The sequence below is a fragment of the Macrobrachium nipponense genome, chromosome 11 (assembly GCF_015104395.2).
Source record: "Macrobrachium nipponense isolate FS-2020 chromosome 11, ASM1510439v2, whole genome shotgun sequence".
NCBI classification, from domain to species: Eukaryota; Metazoa; Arthropoda; class Malacostraca; order Decapoda; family Palaemonidae; genus Macrobrachium; species Macrobrachium nipponense.
This window is the reverse complement of record NC_061087.1, coordinates 39,890,612-39,915,673: the sequence shown is the minus strand read 5'-3', so window position 1 is coordinate 39,915,673 and position 25,062 is coordinate 39,890,612. Positions and strand designations below refer to the sequence as shown.

General features: G+C 41.9%; 1 protein-coding gene across 1 annotated transcript in view; it reads right to left on the bottom strand.

Annotated features, from left to right (window-relative positions):
- The window catches only part of LOC135205457 (protein ECT2-like), a gene marked incomplete in the record, with an annotated part of 325,317 nt that overhangs the window by 76,590 nt on the left and 223,665 nt on the right, over positions 1-25,062 (bottom strand). The window contains 4 exon segments of the mRNA XM_064236064.1: positions 187-334; positions 6,448-6,567; positions 8,516-8,676; positions 17,725-17,932. Coding sequence (XP_064092134.1) covers positions 187-334; positions 6,448-6,567; positions 8,516-8,676; positions 17,725-17,932 — 637 coding nt within the window.

The window sequence follows — 25,062 nt, the reverse complement described above, 5'->3', positions numbered from 1 at the left end:
CCTGTCATCTACAAATCTCTGTTGTGCTCAGGTATTTGTTGTTGTCGGAGTCAGCATCAACCCAACTCCGAGGTAGAAAGAATTAGATATTAAAGGACAGCTATTGAATTCAAGCTACAGTTCTTTAAGAAGTCTACTTCCTGAGTTAAATAGGAAAACTTTCAGTTTAAAAGATTGTGTACTGACCTTCAGTTTCTCGAATATCAACAATCCTCTTGATATTTGAAATATTCATCATTTCCAGGTGTTTGTAAGACTTTATTGTTTTGAGTGTGTGTAGATTAGCTCTACTAGGACTCTTGATACTGTTGTATTTACTCTTCTTTTTGCAAATCTGTTGATAAGAAATTTACCACATTATAAAGAAAAATCTTAGTTAATATCAGTGCACAGCATAAAGTAGCACCTCAACTTATCAGATACTTTGAGATCTGGCTTTCTGATAAATCAGACCCCCTACCATAACCTGCACTTTGAGGTCTGGCTTTCTGATAAATCAGACCACCTACCATAACCTGCACTTGAATATTTACGAGATATCTTGCAGCTAACTTTAATTCTTTAATTCCACATTACTCTTATCCTAACATATCCTATACTACTCAACACTTAAAATTCAATTTAAGAGATTTACTATAAAATGTATTATATTTAAAATGAGAGCAAAGGGAAACCTTTAGGTAATATTGTGGATGATAAGTTCCACAGTTGAGGTGTCACTTTTAAACAAATTCAGAAACAAATTTCCTCAATTTTTTAAAAATCAAATAGTCTAACCAGATTACTGATTTAATGTATTCAGGTTTCACAGGGCTGGCATGAAGGAACTGTCCTAAGTAATGACAAAATTTGGATTCTGATAAAATTAGTTTGATTGGTTTACCAAACTTGGTATTCTTTATTGATATGACAAATTTTCTAAAACAATTTGTATTTTTCATAGCTACAAACCCGAGGTCTTAACAACAGAATAATTTCTAGCACCTAGCTGGATCCGGTTAAAAAGCAGATGAAAGCAAGGAATCTTGTGAGATCTGGCAATGCGTGCGTATATTGGGTGAAGAGTGGTCAAGGACCACGCATCTATGCCACCGAGTCAAGTCTTTCCCAAATCAGGATGTCTTAGCAGACAGAGGGCGGCTAGAGGTAGGCATTACAATGTTAAGACCTCAGGTTTGTAGCTATGAAAAATACAAATTGCCTTAGAAAATTTGTCATTTGTTCACACGCGAACAAACCTTCGGTCTTAATAATAGGATAGACTCATACCTGGAGGGAGGTACAAGACATCCTAAACCGGCTGGGGGCCTACCCATATGGACCCTTAGTGAAGCTCTTGAGAACCAAGGAAACATCCCACGTTGGAGGCTTGAGCTCCCTAGGAGAACTTGATTGCTCAAACCCCTAACTAGCAAGGAAAGTTCCCAGGATGAGGAGATGTCGATACCTCTAAGGCGTAGCACAAAACTTAGGGCCGCCCTGTAGCCTCTAATGGCAGAAAGGACAAACGTTTCTCATCTGAGAAGGGTTAAAAAGTCTGCTATTCGCTAAATAGAGGTTGTGAGTGGAGAAAAACCCTGTTTACGACACCAATCACAGCAGATCGCCCATTTGCCTTGGTAAACCGCAGAGGTCGACCTGGTAAACCGCAGAGGTCGACCTTCTGAGACTGCTGGACATATGTCCTGCTGTTCCCTGAGAAAGCCTCTTGCTAGGAGGAGATACTTGATAGCCTCCAACCATGAAGAGACAGGGATTCTACTGACTGGTGGAACCTTTCCACATGCGGCTGACATAGATGCCGCCAAGGGGGAATTTCCCTCGGAACCTCTGACAACAACGACGACAACAGATCTGGAAACCATTCTGCCTGAGGCCAGGGAGGGGCTACCAAAGTCATCCTGAGACCCTGTGAACTCATCATCCTATTCAGAACTTGACGGATCAAACAAAACAGAGGGAAGGCATGTACCTCCAGGTTGTCCCAGGGATGTTGGAACGTATCCTCCGCTAACACTAAAGGACCTGGAACCACTGAACAGAATATCTCCAGTTTCCTGTTGAACCTAGCCGCAAAAGGTCCAGCATGGATCTCCCCCAAAACCTGGAAGAGCTTGTCTGCTACCACTTGATGAAGGAACCACTTTGTGCCTAGGATCTGATCCTGACGACTGAGTTTGTCTGCAACCACATTCCGTTTGCCTGGGATATACCTAGCTGAGAGCTCTACTGAATTGCTGACCACCCACAGGTGAACCTCAACATCAAGGCGTGAAGTTGACGAGAAACCAGGCCTCCCTGCTTGTTCACATAGGCGACCACCATGGTGTTGTCTGATATGAGAACAACAGAATGACCCTCTACCTTCTCCCGAAACTCCTTCAGACCCAGGAAGGCTGCCTTCAACTCCAAGATGTTGATATGCTGCTGTTTGTCCTCCAAACTCCAAACACCTGAGGCAATGAGGCTGCCTAAATGAGCCCCCAAACCTGCAAGGGAGGCATCTGAAAACAGAAGGAAGTCTGGTGGGAGAGAACGCAGAGGGACACCCTTCAAAAAATTTTGGTCCTCCAACCACCAACGAAGGTCTTCTCTCACTTCCACAGACAAGAGTAACCTTTAACAGGGGCGAGTCCTCTGCCGGAAACCAGAATTCCCCCAGTCTCCATTGTAGAGACCGAAGATGAAGACGCCCATCAGGGACCAGCTTCTCCAGGGAAGACAAAACTCCCAGAAGAACCTGCCAATGATGAGCTGACTGATGTGGTTCCGACAGGAAATCGCACGCCACCACTCGCATCTTCTCCAGCCTCTGATCCGACGGGAAAACTCTTGCAACTGCCATTTCGATGACCATGCCCAGATAGAGAATCCTTTGACTGGGTACGAGGTTTGACTTTCCCTGGTTGACCAAGATGCCCAGTTCCAGACAGAACTGAAGCAGATGATCTCTGTCCTGCAGCATCTTTTCCCTGGAACCTGCCAAGACCAACCAATCGTCAAGGTACCTCAGCAAACGGGTCCCCTGAGCATGGGCCCAACTTGATACGAGAAAGAAGACCCTTGTGAACACTTGAGGGGCTGTGGTTAGCCCATAAATTAACACTGAGGTGAGCCATATACGAAAACGCCTTGCCTCCGGACTGCAACAAACTCGTAAGAGAGGACGCACTCACCAACCCTTCTGGGGACCTGTCAGAAGCTATCTTGGCAATGACTATAGACCAGAAGTCCAGCCAAGAAACCGTCTGCAACATGGAGGTTGCCGTAGATTCCAACACTGAGGCATCCTGTGGAGACAAGGACGGAGCCACCGACCTCACCTGCTCCAAAGTCAATCCCGGCTTCAGACGAATGACATCCGGGTTTAGATGACACAACATCAAAAAGGCAGAGTTTGTCGCACAGTACTTCCTATGCCTCGTGAGAGGCAGGGGTAGTAGCTTGGCAGAGCCCTCAGAGAGAAGCAAACCGTTCTGGTCTGAAACTAAGGCGTTAACCTTATGCAAGACCAACTGGACGTGCCCCGACAAGGGAAGTTGAAACATTGACTTGGGATCCTGCATAGCTTCCAGCAAGGCTTCCAAGCAGGAAGGAGTGTAAGATGACAGAGTCTGAGTCCTACTCTCCAAATAGTTGAATCCACGAATGAGATCGACAACTTCTGCTCCGGTAACGGAGACCGACGATGAGAAGGGTGTGCAGGCTCATCTAAAGCACCTTCCTCGTTTAAATTAATGGAAGAACCAGCAGCCAAACAGCCCGAAACACCAACTAACTTGTCTGGGCTGGATCCAAGCACCGACTCCCGCAACGAACCAACCATAGCCCAGGAACATCACTACGCACTCTCCCAACAGGCATGGGCATGGGCGTAGGAGACGTATGAACGTGAGTTGGATAGTAATCTCGAACACTCGAGACCGAATGAGAATCCCTTGTAGTCGAACTCCTGGAAGTACCAGGGAGAGGGGCAGGCAAACACTCCTACTGCACCAACTCCGCACTCACAACCTTCGACCTCTTGATAGGCTCCTTGAGATCCTTATGGTAACAAATAGGCCCCGGAGAAGAAGTGGGAGTGCCTGCAACACATGCATGAACGGGGGAGGTTGCAACACGTGCATGAACGGGGGAGGTTGCAACACGCTCGCGACTCGATGCAGAGGACAAAGCAGCCGCTGCAGATCACACATGGAAGATTCATTAACACTCCGAAACACCAACACTCTCAGGAACACGGGCATGTAGCTCCTCACTCGCAGGCGAAGAAAGGGCAAAGTCCTTAGCCTTCCAATGCTTGATACGTCAACGTGGCGGAGATGGGGGGGAGAAGGAGAGGAAGACAGCACTGGCTCCTTATGCAATCTCTTCGGATGAAGCAGGGGCCCTGCAACACACTTGCTTCCAGTTCTCCCAGCCGACATGGCAGCCAACTTATCTTCCAAAACAGAGTCCAATCTCTTAAGAACCGCCTGGCATAAAACCTCAGACAGATCAGCAAGAGAAGGCACCGATGACATGGAAGGGAGATGCAGCAAACTGGATGGCAGAGATGACGTCACTGCAGCAAATGATGACGACACAGATCAGTGAGGCAGCGCATTGGAGATGACTGGGAGTGACCATCAAAAGTGGCAATGACGTCACGGCTTCCCCTCAACTGAACGGGAAACAGACACCACTGGCGGAGGGATACAAGATGACTGACCCCGTGACGTCACTAGCAGGGCTGACGCCACAGCTTCCCTCTGACTCGAAGAAGCAGCAGCTGCCACTGGCAGAGCAATACAAAGTGGCTGACCTCAGCTACTCACATAGACAAGGCCAGGAGGAGGGGGGAGGGCCTGGACAGCATGAGGGAGGTAGTGAGCATCCATGAAGTGCGTCAGCAAACCCTCCAAGGACGGAGAACCCCTTAGCCCAAGCGTCTTCCAAAGTGCTGCCATCTTGGACACCTCCGACTCTGCAATAAAAGACAATGATGAAAAGGCCTCCTCCCTCTCGGGAATCAAATTAACTCCTGAAGAAAAAGGGGCGACATTACAAATATCAGCCTGAAGGCCTCCCAATACTTCCAACGGCAAATCGATGGAAGAAGGAAGTGTGATCACAGCAGGAGACGAAGCATCTGGAAGAGAAGAAAAACCCTCCCACGAAGGAAGAGTAGAGACCCTACAATGCTCCCTCTTGCTATAAAACAACTTCCACAGCTCTTATTCATTATTGTACAAACATTAGAATGACACCTACTACAAGTGATGTAGGGATTGGTCACAGCCAAAGCCAAAAAATGAGAACAGGGAAAACCTGGAGTTCCGGGGCACACACGTTGACAAGGCCGAAAAGGAGCAGAAGCCATAATAACAGCACACACGCACACTAAACAAAATCGAAATGGGTAATGACCCGGGTAAAGGCCGAGAGAGGTCAACCACAACTCCCGCCTAGGCAGTTAAGAAAAGACTGACGCGGTGGCGTAGATGTGTGGTCCTTGACCACTCTTCACCCGATATATGCACGCATTACCAGATCTCACAAGATTCCTTGCTTTCATCTACGATTTAACCAGATCCAGCTGGGCGTATGAACAATATATCTTTTAGACTAAAAAGTTTTAACAGGTAGTGTTACTCTATAGTCTATAAATAATGGGATAGGATCATGTAGGCTATCCAGTATATCTAAAGGTCAAATGAAAAAGACAAATTCTAAGGGCAGTCAGAATTACTTGTGAATAGATAACCTACACACCTCAACAACGATTACTATAGAATAAGTTCTGAGGTTTTCTCATGTGTACTTATCCTGAAACATAAATTTAAAATAATAAACATAGTAACTTCCAAACTAATTTCTAAATACTCAATACTGTGTAGTACTACAACAAGCCTCATGAATAAAAAAACAAGCGTTTCCTTAGAGTGAAAGCTTGGGGAAAAAAGGCAAAAGTTCAAGCAGCAAAAGGTAGTAAATGCTTAGGCAAAAAGTAATTACTTCAGATTTATTAAAAAAAAAGCACACAGACAAAGAATCAAGACGATATGGAATGTGATAAATGTATAAATACATAATGCCATGAAAAGAAAGTGAAACAATGGAGTTAATCTAGGCCCTTCGAAACATGGTCCTTTCCTAGCAGGCTTTACTAGCAATATAAAAGTAAGTTCCCAAGAAAGGTCAATAATTGACAGATGACATACAGATATCCCTGAGGATGGAGATTATAAAGAAACAGAAACACCTGGAATCCAACAATTGTGAAAAATTAAACCTAATTATTAATATGAAGTGGAGAAACAGTGAACTCGGACAGGAATTCTTCACTTCTAAAGCAAAAGACCAATTTTCATAACTGGATCGATCTAGAACTATCAGTTGTCAAATAATAAATGCCACCCCCCACAACCAAAAAAAATTTTGTTTATCATTTTTGGCAAAACTTACCTCTAGGACATCACTGAACAAAAACAATGTTAACGTATCCCCTCTTCCACTACATGTTTCACTTAGCTCTGTGACATCCACTTTGTTCAAATACACTCTATGTGATGCAACAAGATTTGGCTGAAAAAAAAAGTGCATTGTCAATGAATAGCATTTGTTTGAATTTACCTTATTATCACAACAGTGCTTACATTTTCTTTGGGCTGACCTACAGAATTATTAAAAAATAAAAATCTCAACATACAACTTTATTAAATAGTTTCTACTCTTCCTCAATTTCAGTTTCAAAAATTAAGATATCTTAAATGTTTAGATCTTAAACACTGTAATTTGTTTATTAAAATCCAGTAATATATCTTCCCTTACTTTCATAAAAGTTTATACAGTGGTACCTCGAGATACGAAATTAATCCGTTCCGAGACGTCCTTCGTATTATGAATTTTTTGTATCTTGGAACACATTTTACATGTAAAATGGCTAATCCGTTCCAAGCCCTCCAAAAACACCCCAGTAAATTATATTTCCAGGCCTAAAACACATGTTTTAGGGTTACGACGGAAGAAATATGTCTCCAAAAAGGCAAAATACTATACATACTTGAGTAATATTCAACTGCATGTAATGTTCAACCCCATTTTTACTGCATATATTAGGACTTTAGCATATGTCCCTTAGCAATAAACCTAGCCTATGTTAGCGGTTACTACTGTAGCCTAGTCTATGATTCTGATATCTAAACCTAAGAACTAAAAGCTTAGAATATGCCAATAAAATGTATAAATAATCAGTATATACTCATTTCAAATAATTATTAATTAATCATTAACTATAATACACAAACAAACAAAAAACAAACCTTCCAATCGATTGTTAACATTCTTACGAGTATCGAACGAGCGCCAAGCAATCATTTTTCCTAGCACACAGTAAGCCATAAATTGTCATTAATATCTCTCTTCAACTAATGAAACCACCAAACAGTATAATAACCATTCATTTCTATTCTTTATTCTATCTTTACCTAATGGAGATACCGAGTTACTGACAGCTGTAATGAAACATACGTAATACGTAACGTAATAATAAAACAGAAGAAGAATTCTAAAAAATATCTATTTGTTGGCAGACTGATTTATTTTATATTTTCTGATATCTAATTCACAATTTTTTTATTAAATGTATTGCATGTACTCATTTCAAATAATTATTAAGTAACCATTAACTATAATAAAAAAAAACGTCTGTTTACATCCAGAACTTACTAGTATCGAACGATCGCCAAGCAACCACTTTTACACAGTAAGCCATAAATTTTCATTTACACAGTAAGCCATAAATTTTCATTATCTCTCTTCAACTACTGAAACTACAAAACAGTATGATAACCATTCATTTCTATTCTTTATTCTATCTTTACCTAATGCTTTTTTTTTTATTAAATGTATTGCATGAATAAGTTTTTCAATTTACAGCAACCTTTTACCAATAGAATACTTAAAGCACAAGGGGTAGATGCTGACCAATAGGAGAGCAGGACCTTATGGGGTGACTAGCATCAGGAACCAATGGGAGAGCGGGAGGATGGTGGCGAGTTTACTCAGTTGGCGGCGCGGGAGTTTTAAAATTGTTCTCGGTGGTCCAGGCGAATCTCGGGACTTTACAGCAACAACCTTTCGTATCTTGAAAACTTTTCGTATGTAAAGCAGTAAAATTTTTCGCATTGGCTTTCGTATCTCGAGTTTTTCGTAAGTAGAGCCTTTCGTATCTCGAGGTACTACTGTACTTGTGTTGCTGTGTTCTGCTTGCTAATCTCCTGTCTTTAGGCTCTACTACATATGTATGTTGTATTATTTAATTCTTTTCCTTATATCATTTACAATAAATTCATTAAGAAGAGAAGCTCTTGTACATAAAAAAAAAGCATCTCAACGGTTGTTCAAAATGAATGCGCGTTAATTTTGACTGCCTGAATTTAAGCTAATCAAATGTCATGCATATTTAAATCCTAAATTACACAAAGTCCTATCAAGATCTGGATCTGTAAAGAGTCCACATCAGTTGACTTACCGGACACATCTCAATGTCATTGTGAATCTCAAAGAGTTTTAACTTGGCCTCTGTCTTCCGCTTATCATCATTTATAAAAGTCATAACTGACTTTATCCCATCAAGAGCCTGTTCTAAAGCTGCATGATCTAGACTTGCTTTGTCTGTATGTTTCAAGATATCTGAAAAAAGAACAATCAAATGTTTCATAAGGTAATACTTGCAATGTAAATATAACACTTGCATCTTGACACTATTTAATTTTAAATGACATGTGGCTTCTCTTAAGTACTGTTTGATACTCATTTAAACTTGATTATAAAGAATGATTGCATTTACTTCCTTCAAACAGAAGAATGGTCTGGCAAATACAAAGATCTAGCAACAAAGAAATCAAGCAATTGTCACCAATCAAAAAACTATTCCTTACCAATCAAAATCTTCTCGGTTAAATTGCATATCTCAGAATGTGCTGGTTACCCAAATATATCAAGAAAAATATAAGGAATAACTGCCATATTTGTTTAAATTATTTCTAAGGTGATTTTCTTTGTTTAATTTTACAGATAAAACAATCACCTTATTTTGATCTTGTGCAATGAACTACAGCTCTATCATGGCTTTACCATAGAGCTATGCCAAAAACTATTACTAGATTGTACACCAATGCTCAAAAGTGATGCTAACAGTTTCAAGAAATTTTCTGGAATCAGCAATTACAAGCAGTCCCCCGTTATTGTCGGACTCAGTTATCAGCGATCTGGTTTTATGGGTGCTTGTCTAGCACCGAAAAATTGGCAATTTATGGTGCCATAATAGGCCGAGTTCCGGCTATCGGATCCATAAGGCACCAATAATAGATCTATGGCACCATACCACCTAACAGAGGCGCCATAAGGTGCTTATGGCGCTAATAACCGGTTATCGGGGCCATAAGCACCATTATGGTGCCATAAATTGCAGAGTACTGGTTAATGGTGGTTTTCGCTTATTGGCACAACCCTGGGAACGGAACCCCCGCCAATAACCAGCGACTGCTGTGAAACATTTACAGCTTGTATAATAACTATATAGCTTTAATTACAAGTGGGGAAAATGATATTGTCATGATACAATAAAGTTTGTTCATACTTACCTGGCAGATATATATATAGCTGTATTCTCCGAAGTCCGACAGAATTTCAAAACTCCCGGCACACGCAGTGGTCGGCCAGGTGGTTAGTACCCATTCCTGCCACTGGGAGGCGGATGTCAGGAACCATTCCCATCTTCTATTCAGATTTTTCTAAAGCCACTGTCCCCTGAGGGGAGGTGGGTGGGTACTTGATTATATATATCTGCCAGGTAAGTATGAACAAACTTTATTGTATCATGACAATATCATTTTGTTCATGACACTTACCTGCCAGATATATATATAGCTGAATCCTACCCTTGGAGGTGGGAAGGGACAGAACAGAAGGATTTTGGGAAACAAACTGCATGCAGATGAGTGACATCTTGGTTCCACCTGTTAGCATAGCTGACTTGGTGATTATTGTCACCCAAGTCGGCTTTTGCTTTACTAGTTTCTCCAGCAAGGTAGTGACCTGTATAGCTGGGGAGTTCTAGATGATCTGTCAACGGGAGCGTGACCACAATGTGACTGTGACTAGACCATATGACCATACCATGAGGGCTAAGAAGTAAATTATATCACCATCTGACCAACCTAGCCAAAGTTAGGGTGTTTTAACTCAACAACTAAAATTAACATCTTTTCCTAACCATTTTCTACAGGATAGGATGAGTGGTACTTCTTGCCTTCAAGACTTTGTCTGCGGACACGTATGGTCCTAGCGAGCAGCAGATCTCATATGTCGTCTTCACATCCCTCAGGTAGTGTGAAGCGAACACAGAGTTGCTTCGCTAAAACCCGGCACTCAGAATTTTACTGAGTGCCATGCTTTGTTGAAATGCTTCCGAGGCCACGCCCTCACCTCGTGAGCATTTAGATAAAAAGATTTCAAATCCTTGTCCAAACATGAGTAATGAGCCTCTTTGAATGAACTCCTTAACAATAACGCCAGGGTGTTCTTTGACATGGGCAAGCCTGGTCTTTTACAGAACACCGCAGATTGTCCGAAGGACCTTGACTTTCTTAGTTTTATCTAGATAAAACTTGAGAGATCAGACAGGGCACAGGACTCTCTCTGGCTCCTGCCCAATAATTTATGCCATCCCCTTGACTTCCAAGCTCCTGGGTAAAGGGTTAGATGGGTTTTCATTCTTAGGCAAGAACGGAAGGTTTAGAGAACACACCGCATTATGTTCTCTAAAGCCAAAACGTTTGATGATGGCTTAAAACATCCCTAACCCTCTTTGTCGTAGCTAGAGTTGTTAGCCTTTCTAGTCACGTGCATTAAGTTTACAGAAAGGAGAGGATCGAAATGCTTCGACATCGGGAACTTCAGACTACGTCTAAGTTCCATGCCGGAATCTTCGATCTGGACAGTTTCGAGACTTCCACAGACCTTAAAGATCGTGAAGGGCTTTGTTGTTTGACAGATCCAAATCTCTAAGCCCAAAGGCCGTCAACAACATACTCCCGTATTCTTTAATAGTCGGGATTGACAGCTTATCCCATTCTTCAGACGGAAAGGGAAGACGGTAATGCAATTCACAGAGGTCGAGGTGTAAGAACACCATTTTTTCCTGCACTATTTCCAGAAACGGCCCACTCCGATTGGTATAATGTAAGATAGGCAGCACTCCTTTGTCTTGGCAATGACATTTGCCATTAGTCTTGAAAAAACCTCTCATTTCGGTCAACTTCTCAACAGTCTGAACTCAGTCAGACTCAGAGCGGAGAGGTTTTGAGATACCTCTCGGAGTGAAGCTGTTAGAGTAAACCAACTCTAGGAAGGACGTGACCTCTGTGAACCCATCCTCTCAAAGGTCCACGAGGCGATCAGTGTTCTTCTCACTCCCTCAGACGCCAAAAATTATCTTATTACATTTCCCAAGAGTTTGAAATAGGGGAAAAGACTAAACATCCATCCCCGTTCAATACTATAGGATGGCGTCTATTGCTACCGCTCCCAGATCGAGAATAAGGGAGCAGAGTAGAGGAAGCTTCTTCGTCCTAAACATTGCGAAGAGATGTATCAAAGGACGTCCCTAAAGTCTCAATAACTCTCGATATGCTTCCAATCGAAGATTCTACTCGGATGTCAGTATCTGTTGCCGTCGATCGAGAAGATTCGTACGGACTTTGTGCAATCCTGTAACGAACCTCTTGAGGATCGTTACATTCCATGCCTGTTGTCATAACAGGCTCTCTTTCATTAACTCAAACAAGGATCAAGAGTGTTTCTTGATACTTCTTGAGACACGAGAGAGATGTGGTATTGTCCGAGTTGATCTGTTCCCCTGGGACAAATGTAGGGGCGACCGAATTGCTTACAATTCTTTCAGATTATGTGCCAGGACATCTGACACCCTCTCCAGATGCCTGGTACTTTTTCGCTATCACCTGAGGTGATACTTGAAGCATTGCGAGATGTTCAGAATAGTTTCTAGATCTTGGATATTATTTCATTTTTCCGGTAGGAAAAAACTGTACAGGTCTGAATTGCAGTCTATTCAGGGAAACAAACTTCTTCAGGGAGGAAATGGTCCCCAGCAGACTCATTCCTTCCCCTACTGAGCATGCTTCCTTCCCTAATAAGGCTGCGCTTTGCCTAAGCAGGAGAGCATTATTATAGTGCTATGCCGCGGTAGACTCTTATAGAATCCTGTTACAGTGCGGTAAAGAACACCGAAAGATCTAAGAGATATCTCTGTTGAAAATTGTTTTGCAAACGAAGGCAAATGTTTATTCAATGCATGTTAGAATTCCCCTCAATCCTAGGCTAAAGTCCGCGATTGTAGGGCAGAGATACGGTTAGTCAGTCAATCCCGCGGGAGAGAGAGACGTAACCGACCGCGCATAACAGCGAGCTACCTGGTACTGAGTTGGTGTACAGTTACAGCAGCTTACGTTCACCTCTTCGCACTATTATGCCTGAGTTGCCAGCTACTCTATTCTACGAAGGAATAGGTCTGTTATTATTTGAACAGAAAGAAACTCTCAAGTTGGCATATTTAAGCGAAACAGAATTCGCTAAATACAGAAGTTGAGTTTGTGTTGTCGTAACACTACCCTTAAATATCCAAATGGTAAATCGGAAACTCCTGGAAGGTTGCGGGGAGTACCGATTAAATATACTGCGTCATCCACAGTGACAGCAGCCTTCAATCATCGTCTCGCTGCTCTCGCACTATTCTGCCTGAGTTGCCAACTACTCTATTCTACGCAGGAATAGGTTTATTATTATTATCGAGCAGAAGGAAACTCTCAAGCAGGCATATTTAAGCGAAACAGAATTCGCTAAATGTAGAAGCTGAGTTGGTGTTGTCGTAACAATACCTTTTAACTTTGTCCTTACACCGGGAACTCCTGGTGATTAAATACACTTAGAATAACAGTCCTTTCGGTTGCCATCGTAGAGGTAACTACGATATGCGTATATGACTTGAACCATACAGTAGTAATATAACGCAAAGATAAAACACGTAAGTATTGTAGTCACTTGGACAGCTAATTCTCTACTATATTCTTTCCTCGACGAGGAAGAGAGAATGGAAATCGACTGTCTTCGTTCTCTTCGCCAAGAGAACGAATTAATATTATTCGAAGGAGATCCTCAAGTGAGAACCGAGGACCGAAAAGGACAGTTCAATCTTCTTATGTTATTAGACCTAAGACTTCATGGACGTCATCTACAAGTCTTTTTCGTAGACGAGCCTCTGACTAATGAATGAGAGCTCTTCTGAATCTTATCAATGAGAGCTTATCCGCTTCCGCGATAAAATGTTATTAAGATCTTTATCAATGAGAACTAACCCATTTACGCGACAAAGTGTTTCATTTTTGTCAATGAGGGGTCATCCACTTACTTGACTAAACGTTTATTAACAAAACAATTAGTATCTTGCTAATGGGGGAAACCCACTTACATGACTGAAAGTAATCCAGGAATTCGAGCATATAGTCTTCCCGATTCCCACCGAAATCTAGGAAGGGGCAGGATTCCTGGTCAGAGACTGGGCTTACGGCAGGCAGGACCCTAATGTTCCCCTTCGGCAGCGCAGTCCCGAACGCAGAAGAGGCGTTTAATGACATCGAAATCTGGTTAAAGTTTTCCTGGAATTCATCAAGTCATGGATTCTATTGAACGCTCCCCTCGTAGAAAGCGAAGTGGACATCTTGACGAGACCAAGCTCCTTCCTCTTCTTCGAACGCCCACTGCGAGAGAGGAGAGCAAGGGATCCTCTATCTGAAGGCCTTGAAGCATAGGGCACTTACTCGTCTGAAGAGCGTCCTGCTACGTATTCTTTAGAGCGTCTTGACGCGTAGGACGCCTAGCGTCCTCAAAAGCATCCTCCTCCGCTTCTAGATGTGTAAGACATCGTCTCCCAAAGCGTCCTGATGAGTGTCTCTACGTGTAGGACGTCGAGCATCTTCAAAAGCTTCCTCACGTCTCAATGCGTAGGACGTTGAGCGTCTTCAAAAGACGTCGTCGTGAGTCTTGCCGAGCGTATTGGTTCATAGAACACCAAGTGTTCTGAACGGCATCTCAGTGATGCATAAACGGCCATCTGAGAGGCGTCCTGGAGAGCCGCACACTGCTCCTGAAGTGTGCAAGGAGACGGGCCTTAAGGACCTTCCTTACCTTCTAACAAAGACGGTGGCCGCCTGTGCGACATCTTGCATCTTTGTAATGCCAATGAACACTTCCAGAAACGCACTCAAAAAAGCAACGCCGAGCATTCCGAAAGGCATCCTCGCGAGGGGCTTGCCGAGCGTCCTGATTGCATAGAACGGCAAGCATCCTGAAAGGAGTATTCTTGAGGGTCCTGCCGAGCATCCTGATGTCTAGAACGCCGAGCGTCCTGCATAACATCCTTTTGAGCGTCTTTAAAAGCTTCCTCGCAAGCGTTCCGATCCTTGGTCCATTGAAAACCGAGCTTTCTGAATAACATCTTTCCTTCGAGCGTGTTGAAAGGCGTCTTCACAAGTTTGCTGCCGAGCCTATTAGTGTAAAGAACGCCGTGTGTTCTGAACGGCATCTTAGCAAGGTTCTTGCTGAGCGTCCTGAATGCATAAAATGCTAAGCATCCTGAAAGGTCACCTTAGGGGCGTTATGGAGAGCCGCATCGATTGCCTTCATGCGGAAATGCGCGAGAAGAAAAGATGTACGGCGATCGTCGTTCAGACGAGCCTAAGACCTTCTTTACCTCCTGACAAAGGCGACGGCCGCCTGTGCGACATCTTGCGCCTTTGTAAGGCAAATGAACACTTCAAGAAACTCGCTCAAAAAGGAACTTACCGAGTTCTGAAAGGCCTCCTTCGAACATCAAGAGAAGCGACATGGAGAGCTTCCTGACGTGACACGGCGGACCCAAAAGCGTCAACATGAGTAACTTGAAGTGCGCTGGCGTCCTAAGCAGTGTGTGATCTTCGTCAGGACTAGTTTTATGGACATTCACAACTCCTGACAAAGACGACGGCTGCCTGTGCGACATCTTGCGTCTTCGTCACGCTCATTGACACTTCCCGAAACGCACTCAATATAACGCCTGTGCGTTCTTGGGTGAGAAATTGTAGAAGGCGACGAGCAAGGAGGAGAAGGAGACTGCCAGCTTGACAAACCTCGAATCCTTCCTGCGGCAACTGTGTTCTGCCCTTCTCTTGGCGAACTTAGGCCCACCGAGAAGGACTGATTCTGTGAGAAGACGAGGGGACTCCTCCTTCTCACAGTAACAATGCTAGAGCAATCTGGGCGCTTAAAAACGTCCTGCTCCGATGACGTCCTATTTCCTTCTTGCGTTGGAAAGTCATCAAACTGTTAAGGCTGCAATCGCAATCGCATGACAATAGAGAGAGAGGACGTGAAGCGTCCTCCTCTATAAGCTTCTGTTTAAAGGGCGCGAGTCCTTCCGAGAGCTCCAACCCCTGTGCGGGGAGGACGCCTCGGAGGACGAGAACCGCAAATCGAGGCGGAGGATGCTCCCGATCTCCTGATGAAGCGTCCTCTTCCGTAAGACCTCTCCTAAGAGGGCGAGAAAGACGATGGCCGCCTGTGCGACATCTCACATCCTCCTTACCGCTCTCGATTGGAGAGGCCTTCCGAGAGCCCCACCCATGTTGAGGTGAGGACGTCTCGGAGGAAGAGAAGCAATTCTTCATGATTCGTGCACGTGCACGATCTTTGGCAGCCTGGGATGCGCCCTCAGGCCTGCCGAAGGGACGCCGGATCGGGGGGAGTCTCCGTAACCCTCCTTCGGTTTTCGACTTGCCCCCTCCCTGGCCCTGGGAGTCCGACAGAGGTCTAAACCTAGAGGCATTATAGAGCCGATCTGACGCCCCCTCCACAACACTAGGGGCACTAAATCAACATCACTACACTCACAACACTGATTGAAGAGCGAACACTTTAGATTCCAATTACTGATGTAATCCACCATAACAAAGGACATTACCTCTCACAGACACTTCTCTCTAGGCCCGTAGGCTATACCGGAAGGTTAGGCAAAATAAAGTTTACAGGAGGTTCAGTAGGTTTATTACCCCGACTTCTGTTTACTGATCTTGGAGGAAAAACCTCCTAATTCTATTACGCTCTAATTTGCGTACATACGAATCATACATCTCAGAATCAGTCAAATATCACACTATTACATTGATGTTTTAACAAGAATTATGTACACGTTGTGTATATTAGAGAATCTATCGAAAGATTCGTTATTCTCACCTAACCCCTTTGCAGACAACAAAGTCTGAAACTAGCCTAACTAGATTCAGACGTCTTATGTCAAGAAAATCAAAATCAAATCAATTTATGATAGCGTATGCCTAGCCGCAAATCCAAGTTAATAAACCAAAAAGAAAACAACCAAGATACTTAAGCGGCAATGAAGTTTCCAAAACCCTAGGCGGAGGTAATGAAAACAGGTGTTTACCGGCAACAGAGAAAAATCTGAATAGAAGATGGGAATGGTTCCTGACATCCGCCTCACAGCGGCAGGAATGAGTACTAACCACCTGGCCGACCACTGCGTGTGCCGGGAGTTTTGAAATTCTGTCGGACTTCGGAGAATACAGCTATATATATATCTGGCAGGTAAGTGTCATGAACAAAATTATTTTTAAGAGCAACTTTTTTTTCATATATGTATTTCAAGTTTCAAACTGCTTTTTTGGAAGTCAAATATCTAATTCCTCCAGTATTTTTTTGGTATTAGCTGTATAAATAAGCAATAAAAATTGTAAGTGAATCCTTCCATCATAAGGTAGAAAGAAGCACTTGCTTTATAATAGGGCCTTATGGCGTCGGCACTCCCCTTTAAAGAAAAAAAATACTACTACCTGGTAACCACATGACATTTTTACATTTCGCCTAGGGTTTTAGACGATACAAAAAGTATCTGTTGAATCAGATATTGAGCAACTTTGCTAACCAAATAATAGGAAGTAAACATTACTTCAAGTTAGTACTGCAAATATGCATTAAAACTGACAGTACTGCATTTGCTAGGTTTTTTCATCCCAAAGTTTTTTGCAGCTCATTTCTAATTCGGTTTTATATCTATTCTTATTTGCTACTTATAAATTTTTCTTGATTGATAATTAAAACAATACAGTAGAAGCAATTTTGAAAAACTTAGGTTTCTCAAAGATACAATACATCAAAACAACCTAGTAGGTAACAGCCAGTATTTTGTTCATGAGTTCAGGGAGATGATGAATGGCAACCACATTTTTTACACTACATCACTGTATAAAAAATGGCTATACATATATTTCAGACACCAGTAAATTCATAGAATATTTTTAAAAGAACTTATACAAACCTCATTTTTAAAAATAAGGATATATATAGTACCATCATTCATGCAGTTGCACAAAACACTTCAAAACCATATCTCACCATTGTTACAATCCAGCTTGACCCTTCAAATTGGTGCTGCACTCAGATTAAAAAAAAGTAAAACTATAATAACTACATCCAATTCTTCAATAACAATCTAACCAACAAACATCTTTTGACATTTACTGAAAATTATTACAGTAAGTCAATAAAGACAATATCAATTATAAAATATTACTCAATATATTTCCAATTAAGAAAAAAAAATTCTCTTACCATTAATTAATAAGCTCATTGATGGTAATCTTTGTACAGGCCTGATCAAGAGTTCTTGAAAACTCTGTCTACCACATTCTGGTTTATTCTGAGCTATTTTGAGAAAAGCATGAAATCTTGGTCTCTCTATGCTTATTTTCTGAATCATCTCTTTCATATTTTCAAAAAAGTTAATGAATGGTGGGTAGGCTCTTTCTAAATCACTGGACTGAAAAAGAAAAAAAGAAAAAGTTATTTTACAAAAAAACTGATATGTAGCTCAAATTACAATACATACATTATATGAATATATTTATTAACCCTTAACCCTTAAACGCCGAAGCGGTAAAATAAAAATTGTCTCCCGTGTGCTGGAGGTGTTTTGGAGTGGCGCGAAAGCGGAAAAAATATTTTTTTCAAAAAATCACAGCGCGCTTAGTTTTCAAGATTAAGAGTTCATTTTTCGCTCCTTTTTTTGTCATTGGCTGAAGTTTACTATGCAACCATCAGAAATGAAAAAAATTGTCATTATCATATATAAATAATGCGATATATGATAGCGCAAAAACTAAATTTCATATATAATTGTATTCAAATCGCACTGTGCACAAAACGGTTAAAGGTAACAAGTTACTTTTTTTCGTTGTAATGTACACTATATTGCTATCATTTTGGTATATAACACATTGTAAAACAATCAAAGCAACACAGAGAAAATATTATCACAAAATAATGCATGAATTCGTAACGCGCGGACGTAAACAAATATTTTTTTTTTAAATTCACCATAAATCTAAATATTGTCCTAGAGACTTCCAATTTCTTTCCAATTTCTTTCAAAATGAAGACAAATGATTGAATATTACTATACTGTAAGAGTATTAGCTTACAATTGCAGTTTTCAACCATATCTGACGAGTTAAAGTTGACCGAATGTCGAATTTTTTTATATATATTTTTTTATATGCAATTATTTCGGAAATTAGAAAAGCTACAACCTTCAAATATTTTTCGTTTTATTCTACATGAAATTGCGCACATTTTCATATATAAAACTCTATGAAATGCCTAATATGAAACGGAGCAAATATTCCGAGAATGGGACGTACGCATTTTGGAGATTTTTAGCGGAGAATCTGCTCGCGGAGGGAAGGAAAGTTTTTTTTTTTTTTAAATTCACCATAAATCTAAATATTGTGCTAGAGACTTCGAATTTGTTTCAAGATGAAGATAAATGACTGAATATTACTAGACTGTAAGAATTTTAGCTTAAAATTGCGTTTTTCGACCATTTCAGTAGAGTCAAAGATGACCGAACGTGGTTTTTTTTCTATTTATCGTGATTTATATGCAAATATTTCAAAAATGAAAAAAGCTACAACCTTCAATTATTTTGTTGTTTTCTACATGAAATTGCGCACATTTTCATATACTAAACTTTATGTAACGGCTAATTTAAAATGGTGCAAACATTACCACAATCGCACGTATGATTTTTTCGGAAGAGTTACCGCGCGGACGTAAAGAAAATTTTATTTTTTCATAAATTCACAATAAATTGAAATATTGTGCTAGAGACTTCCAATTAGTTGCAAAATGAAGGTAAATGATTGAATATTACTAGAATATAAGCGTTTTAGCTTACAATTGCGTTTTCGACCATTTCGGTAAAGTCAAAGTTGACCGAAGGTTGAAAATTTGTCACTTATCATTTTTATATGAAAATATTTCAAAATTGATGAAAGCTACAACCATGGGTTGCTTTTAGTTGTATTTTGCATGAAATTGCACACATTTCCATATATAAAACTTTATGTAATGGCTAATTTTAAAATGGTGCAAACATTACCACAATCGCATGTATGATTTTTTTCGGAAGAGTTACCGCGCGGACGTAAGGAAAAAGTTTTTTCATAAATTCACCATAAATCGAAATATTGTGCTAGAGACTTCCAATTTATTACAAAATGAAGGTAAATGATTGAATATTACTAAAATATAAGAGTTTTAGCTTACAATTGCGTTTTTCGACCATTTCGGTAGCGTCTAAGTTGACCGGAGGTTGAAATTTTGGCACTTATCGTTATTTATATGAAAATATCTCAAAACTGATAAAAGCTACAATCATGAGTATTTTTTTGTTGTATTCTACATAAAAATGCGCACATTTTCATATATAATACTCCATGTAACGGCTAATTTAAAATGGTACAAAAGTTATGTCAAAGTGACAAAATAATTTCTGAGATGTGCCACAGATACTTTTTAGTGCGGCAAGAAAGAAATTCGCGCTTGCGCGCCTGCGTAACGATTGTAAACAAATCAACACCTTGATCCGTGAACCCCCAGCATCCCCCAAGGAGCGTGATTCAAGAGTTTTTGGCTGGTAGGCCTAAAAGTATTTTTCCGAGAATTTTTAAAAAACTTTTGTATGTCGACGTAATATATGTCCAGTCGGCACCCGAGAGACAAAAAATGTCGACGTAAAATACGTCCAGTCGGCGTTTAAGGGTTAATGGACAGATTGTTCCTCGGGTGTCGTAATAACATGTTTGGGGTGGTGGGCAGATTGATCCTGTAGATAAACAATATTAAGCGCCATCGATTTGTAAAGAATCGGGCGGGAAAGAGGTACATACCAATACTTCTATAGCACATAAATTCCCTATTGGCAACTTTTACACTGTCTAAAATCACAAGTCTGGCATCACAGGTCATCAGTTCTGCTTCTGACTTGAAGGGAGAATGTACCACATTCCTGCCCCACATGACGTCTTTTCGTAAATTTGCTCATAAATATACCAAGGGGTTACTATATCTTACGATAGTATGTCAGTTGCAAATGTAATTTTGCAATGAAAAGTGCAAAGAAATATTAGAAAAAACATGTACAAATAAAAGTTACTGAATCTTCATTCTCGGTACACTTATGTAAATATTTTTTCAACAAATACGCTAAGAATTTGTTACTGATTTTATTTCTTATGTTTTGATATTGTGTGAGCTGAAATTACAATTTTCCAAATAAAATTATTTATTAGAAAAAATACAAGTTGGTCAAATTTAAGATTGTTTTGTAAAAGAGGCCAAACAAGGGATTCAGTTTACTCCACTTTTCAATTATATCTATCAAAATTATTTCCAGGTTTACAATGCATGTTCCTGAGTTACGACACTCACCACACCGATCTGGTGGAAGAAATATGACTCCAAAAATATAAAATAATCAATATTTGAAAGTTTTTTGATGAAAAATGCAATAAAAATATCATTTACATTAGTTTTTAATAAGCACAAAGCATTAAATCGGCTTATGACGCGCCTCAAGAATGGAACCCCCATCATAAGCCGGGGGACTGCCTATAGTCATTTTCAACTTCTTGTGGAAGGTAGGGAAAATTTTCTAAATTTTTTTCTTTCACGATGTGTATTTGCATAACTTCCACTTTCCATTAATCTTTTTTAAAAATAAATTTGCCCACTTCAATGGTTTGTCGGCATGGGGTGCTGCATATCGATTTATTAGCCCAGCTCCTATGGGTTAAAGAATGCTTTGTAGAGCACGGTTTTTGCTCATGAAAATAAAATTCCTTAAATGACTGAAAACCAAGTGTTACTCTGGGATGCTTACAAGATGATAACCTTATTAGCTTGCCTACTAAAGCAATTATAATAAGAGCTGGCTGAGAGCCGAACTTCACTCTGAACCTACCTGGGAAAGCCAGGTGATAGCTGGCCTTCAATCAGAAAGGGTTAATGGGGATTTGGTTTTATAGTGCTTGTCTAGTTCCATAAAACCAGCGATTTATGGCGCCATAACAGGCAAAGTTTCAGTTATCAGCACCATAAGGTGCAGACAATAGTTATGGCACCATAACATACCTAACAGAGGCACCATTAACCCTCTCGAGCACAGACCAAAAAGATAAGGGTGTAGTACACGACTTCCCCCCCGGGGCTGAAAAGAACACGCACATGGGAAAAGTTTGAAAAGTTTTGCGTTCCCCCCGGGCTGAAAAAGAAAACCGCACATGGAGAAGTTTTTGCGTTTCTCCCGGGCTGAAAAAAGAACACGCACATGAAGAATTTTTTTGGCGTTCCTCAAGGCTGAAAAGAACACACGCACATGAGAGAAGTTTTGAGCGTTCCCCAGGGCTGAAAAGAAACACGCACATGGAAAAGTTTTGCGTTCCCCAGGGCTGAAAAGAACATGCACATGGGAAAAGTTTTGCAGTTCCCCCTATCTGAAAAGAACACGCACATGGGAAAAGTTTTGCGTTCCCCCTGGCTGAAAAGAACACGCACATGGGAAAAGTTTTGCGTCCTCCGGGCTGAAAAGAACACGCACATGGGAAAAGTTTTGCGTTCCCCCGGGCTGAAAAGAACACGCACATGGGAAAAAGTTTTGCATTCCTCCCTGGCTGAAATACACGCACATGGGAAAAGTTATTTGCGTTCCCCCGGGCTGAAAAGAACACGCACATGGGAAAAGCTTTGCGTTCCTCCTGGCTGGAAAGAAACGCACATGGTAAACGTTTTGCTGTTCCTCAGGGCTGAAAAGAACACTCACATGGAAAAGTTTTGCGTTCCTCAGTGCTGAAAAGAACACGCACATGGGAAAGTTTTTTGCGTTCCTCTGATGAACAAGAACAGGCATATGGGAAAAGTTTTGCGTTCCCCACCTGGCTTGAAAAGAACACCCCCGGGCACATGGGAAAAGAAGTTTTCGTTCCCCCGGGCTGAAAAGAACACGCACATGGGAAAAATTTTGCGTTCCTCCGGGCTGAAAAGAACACGCACATGGGAAAAATTTTGCATCCCCCGGGGCTGAAAAGAACACGCACATGGGAGAAGTTTTGCGTTCCCCCTGGCTCAAAAGAACACGCACATGGGAAAATTTTTGCGTTCCTCCAGGCTGAAAGAACACAGACATGGGAAAATTTTGCGTTTTCGTTCCCCGGGGCTGAAAAAGAAGACGCACATGGAAAATTTTTTGCGTTCCCACCGGGCTGATAAGAACACGCACATGGGAAAATTTTTGCGTTCCCCCGGGCTGAAAAGAACATGCACATGGGAAAAGTTTTGCTTTCCCCTGGGCTGAAAAGAACACGTACATGGGAAAATTTTTGCGTTCCTCCGGGCTGAAAAGAACACGCACATGGGAAAAGTTTTGCTTTTTCCCTGGGCTGAAAAAAACACGTACATGGGGAAAATTTTTGCGTTCCTCCGGGGCTGAAAAACCAAAACGCACCAAAATTTTTGCGGTCCTCCGGGCTGAAAAGAACACGCACATGGGAAAAGTTTGAAAAGTTTTTGCGTTCCCGGCTGAAAAGAACAGCTACATGGAGAAGTTCGCGTTCTTCCCCCGGGCTGAAAAGAACACGCACATGAGAATTTTTGCGTTTCCAAGGCTGAAAAGGAACAAACGCACATTTTGAGAGACAGTTTTGTTCGTTCCCCGGGCTGAAAAGAACAGGACAAAATGGGAAAGTTTTGCGTTCCCAAGGGCCTGAAAAAGAACATGCAGGGGGAAAAGTTTTGCGTTCCTCCTATGTATTGAAAAGACGGCACAGGGAAAAGTTTGCGTTTCCCCAAGGCTGAACAGAACACGCACCCATGGGGAAAAGTTTTTGCGTTCTTCCGGATGAAGAACAGGCCATATGGGAAAAGTTTTGGCGTTCCCCGGGCCTAAAAGAACACGCACCATGGGAAAAAGTTTTGCCGTTCCCCGGGCCCTGAACAGAACACCAACATGGGAAACGTTTGCCATTCTCCCTGGCCGGGCTGAAAAGTACACGCACATGGGAAAAGGTTTTTGCGTCCCGGTGCTGAAAGGACCACGCACCTATAGAACGTTTTGCCGGTTACTCCCAGGCTAAAAGAAAAGAACGACGGCACATGGGAACAAAGTTTTGCGTTCGCCCCAGGGCTGCAAAAGAAACACACACATGGAAAAGTTTTGCCGGTTCTCCAGGCTGAAAAGAACACCACATGGAAAAGTTTTTGGCGTTCTTTCCCCGGGGTGAAAGAACACGCCCTTGGGAAAATTTTTTGGGTCCCCCTGGCCGAAAAGAAACACGCCCAGGGGAAAGTTTGCGTTCCTCAAGGGCTTGAAAAGGGAAACACGCACATGGGAAAAGTTTTGCGCTTCTCAGGGGCCCTGAAAGAACCCCGGGCACATGTTGAAAAAGTTTGGGGCGGTTTCCACCGGGATGAAAGAACAGGCATGGGATGGGAAAAGTTTTGCGTTCCCCCCGGGCTTGAAAAGAACAATCCCGGGCCATTGGAAAAAGCAAGTTTTGCACCCCCGGCTGAAAAGAAACACTGGCCAAAATGGAAAATTTTTTGCGTTCTTCCCGGGTCCAGGGCTGAAAAGTAACAACGCATCATGGGAAAAGTTTGTTTGGCGTTCTCCCGGGGCTGAAAGAACAAAACGCAACAACGAAAAGTTTTGCCCGTTCTCCAGGCTGGAAAGAACCGCACATGGGAACAAAAGTTTTGCGTTTTTCGCGGGGTGAAAAGACACACACATGGGAAAGTTTTGCTGTTCTCCCCCTTGTTCTGAAAAGAACGCAAACATGGGAAAAATTTTGCCGTTCTCCCGGGCTGAAAGTAACACGCACATGGAAAAGTTTTTTTGCGGTTCTTCCCGTGGGCTGAAAAGAACACACACAAAATGGGAAAATTTTGCGTTTCCCCTGGCTGAAAAGAACACCGCAACATGGGGAAAGTTTTGTTTGCGTTCCTTCCCGGGGCTGAAAGAACACGCCACATGGGTACAAAAAGGTTTTTGCCGTTCCTTCCCCCCGGGTCTGAAAAGAACACGCACGATTGGGAAACGTTTTGCGTTCCTCCCGGGCTTGAAAAGAACACGCACATGGGAAAAAGTTTTTCGTCGTTCTCATGGGCTAAAAACGAACACGCATATGGGAAAAGTTTTGGCGTTCGCCTCATGGCTGAAAAGAACACGCCCCACGGCACTGGGAAAACGTTTTTGGCGTTCCTCAGGGCTGAAAGCAAAAAACACGCACCATGGGGAAAAAGTTTTGCGTTCCTCAGGGCTTGAAAAGAACAACCGCAACATGGGAAAAGAAAAGTTTTGAAGTTCCGTCAGGGTGCGCAAAAGGAAACACGCACCATGGGGAAAAGTTTTGCGTTCCCTTCCCCCGGGCTGAGAAGAACACGCACATGGAGGGGAAAAGTTTTTGCATTTTTTTTTCCCCGTTCCCCGGGCTGCTAAAACAACACGCACATGGGATATGTTGTTTTTGCATTTCCCCGGGCTGACAAACAACCACGCACATGGGAAATGTTTTTTTTGCGTTTCCCCTGGCCTGAAAAGAACACGCACATGGGAAA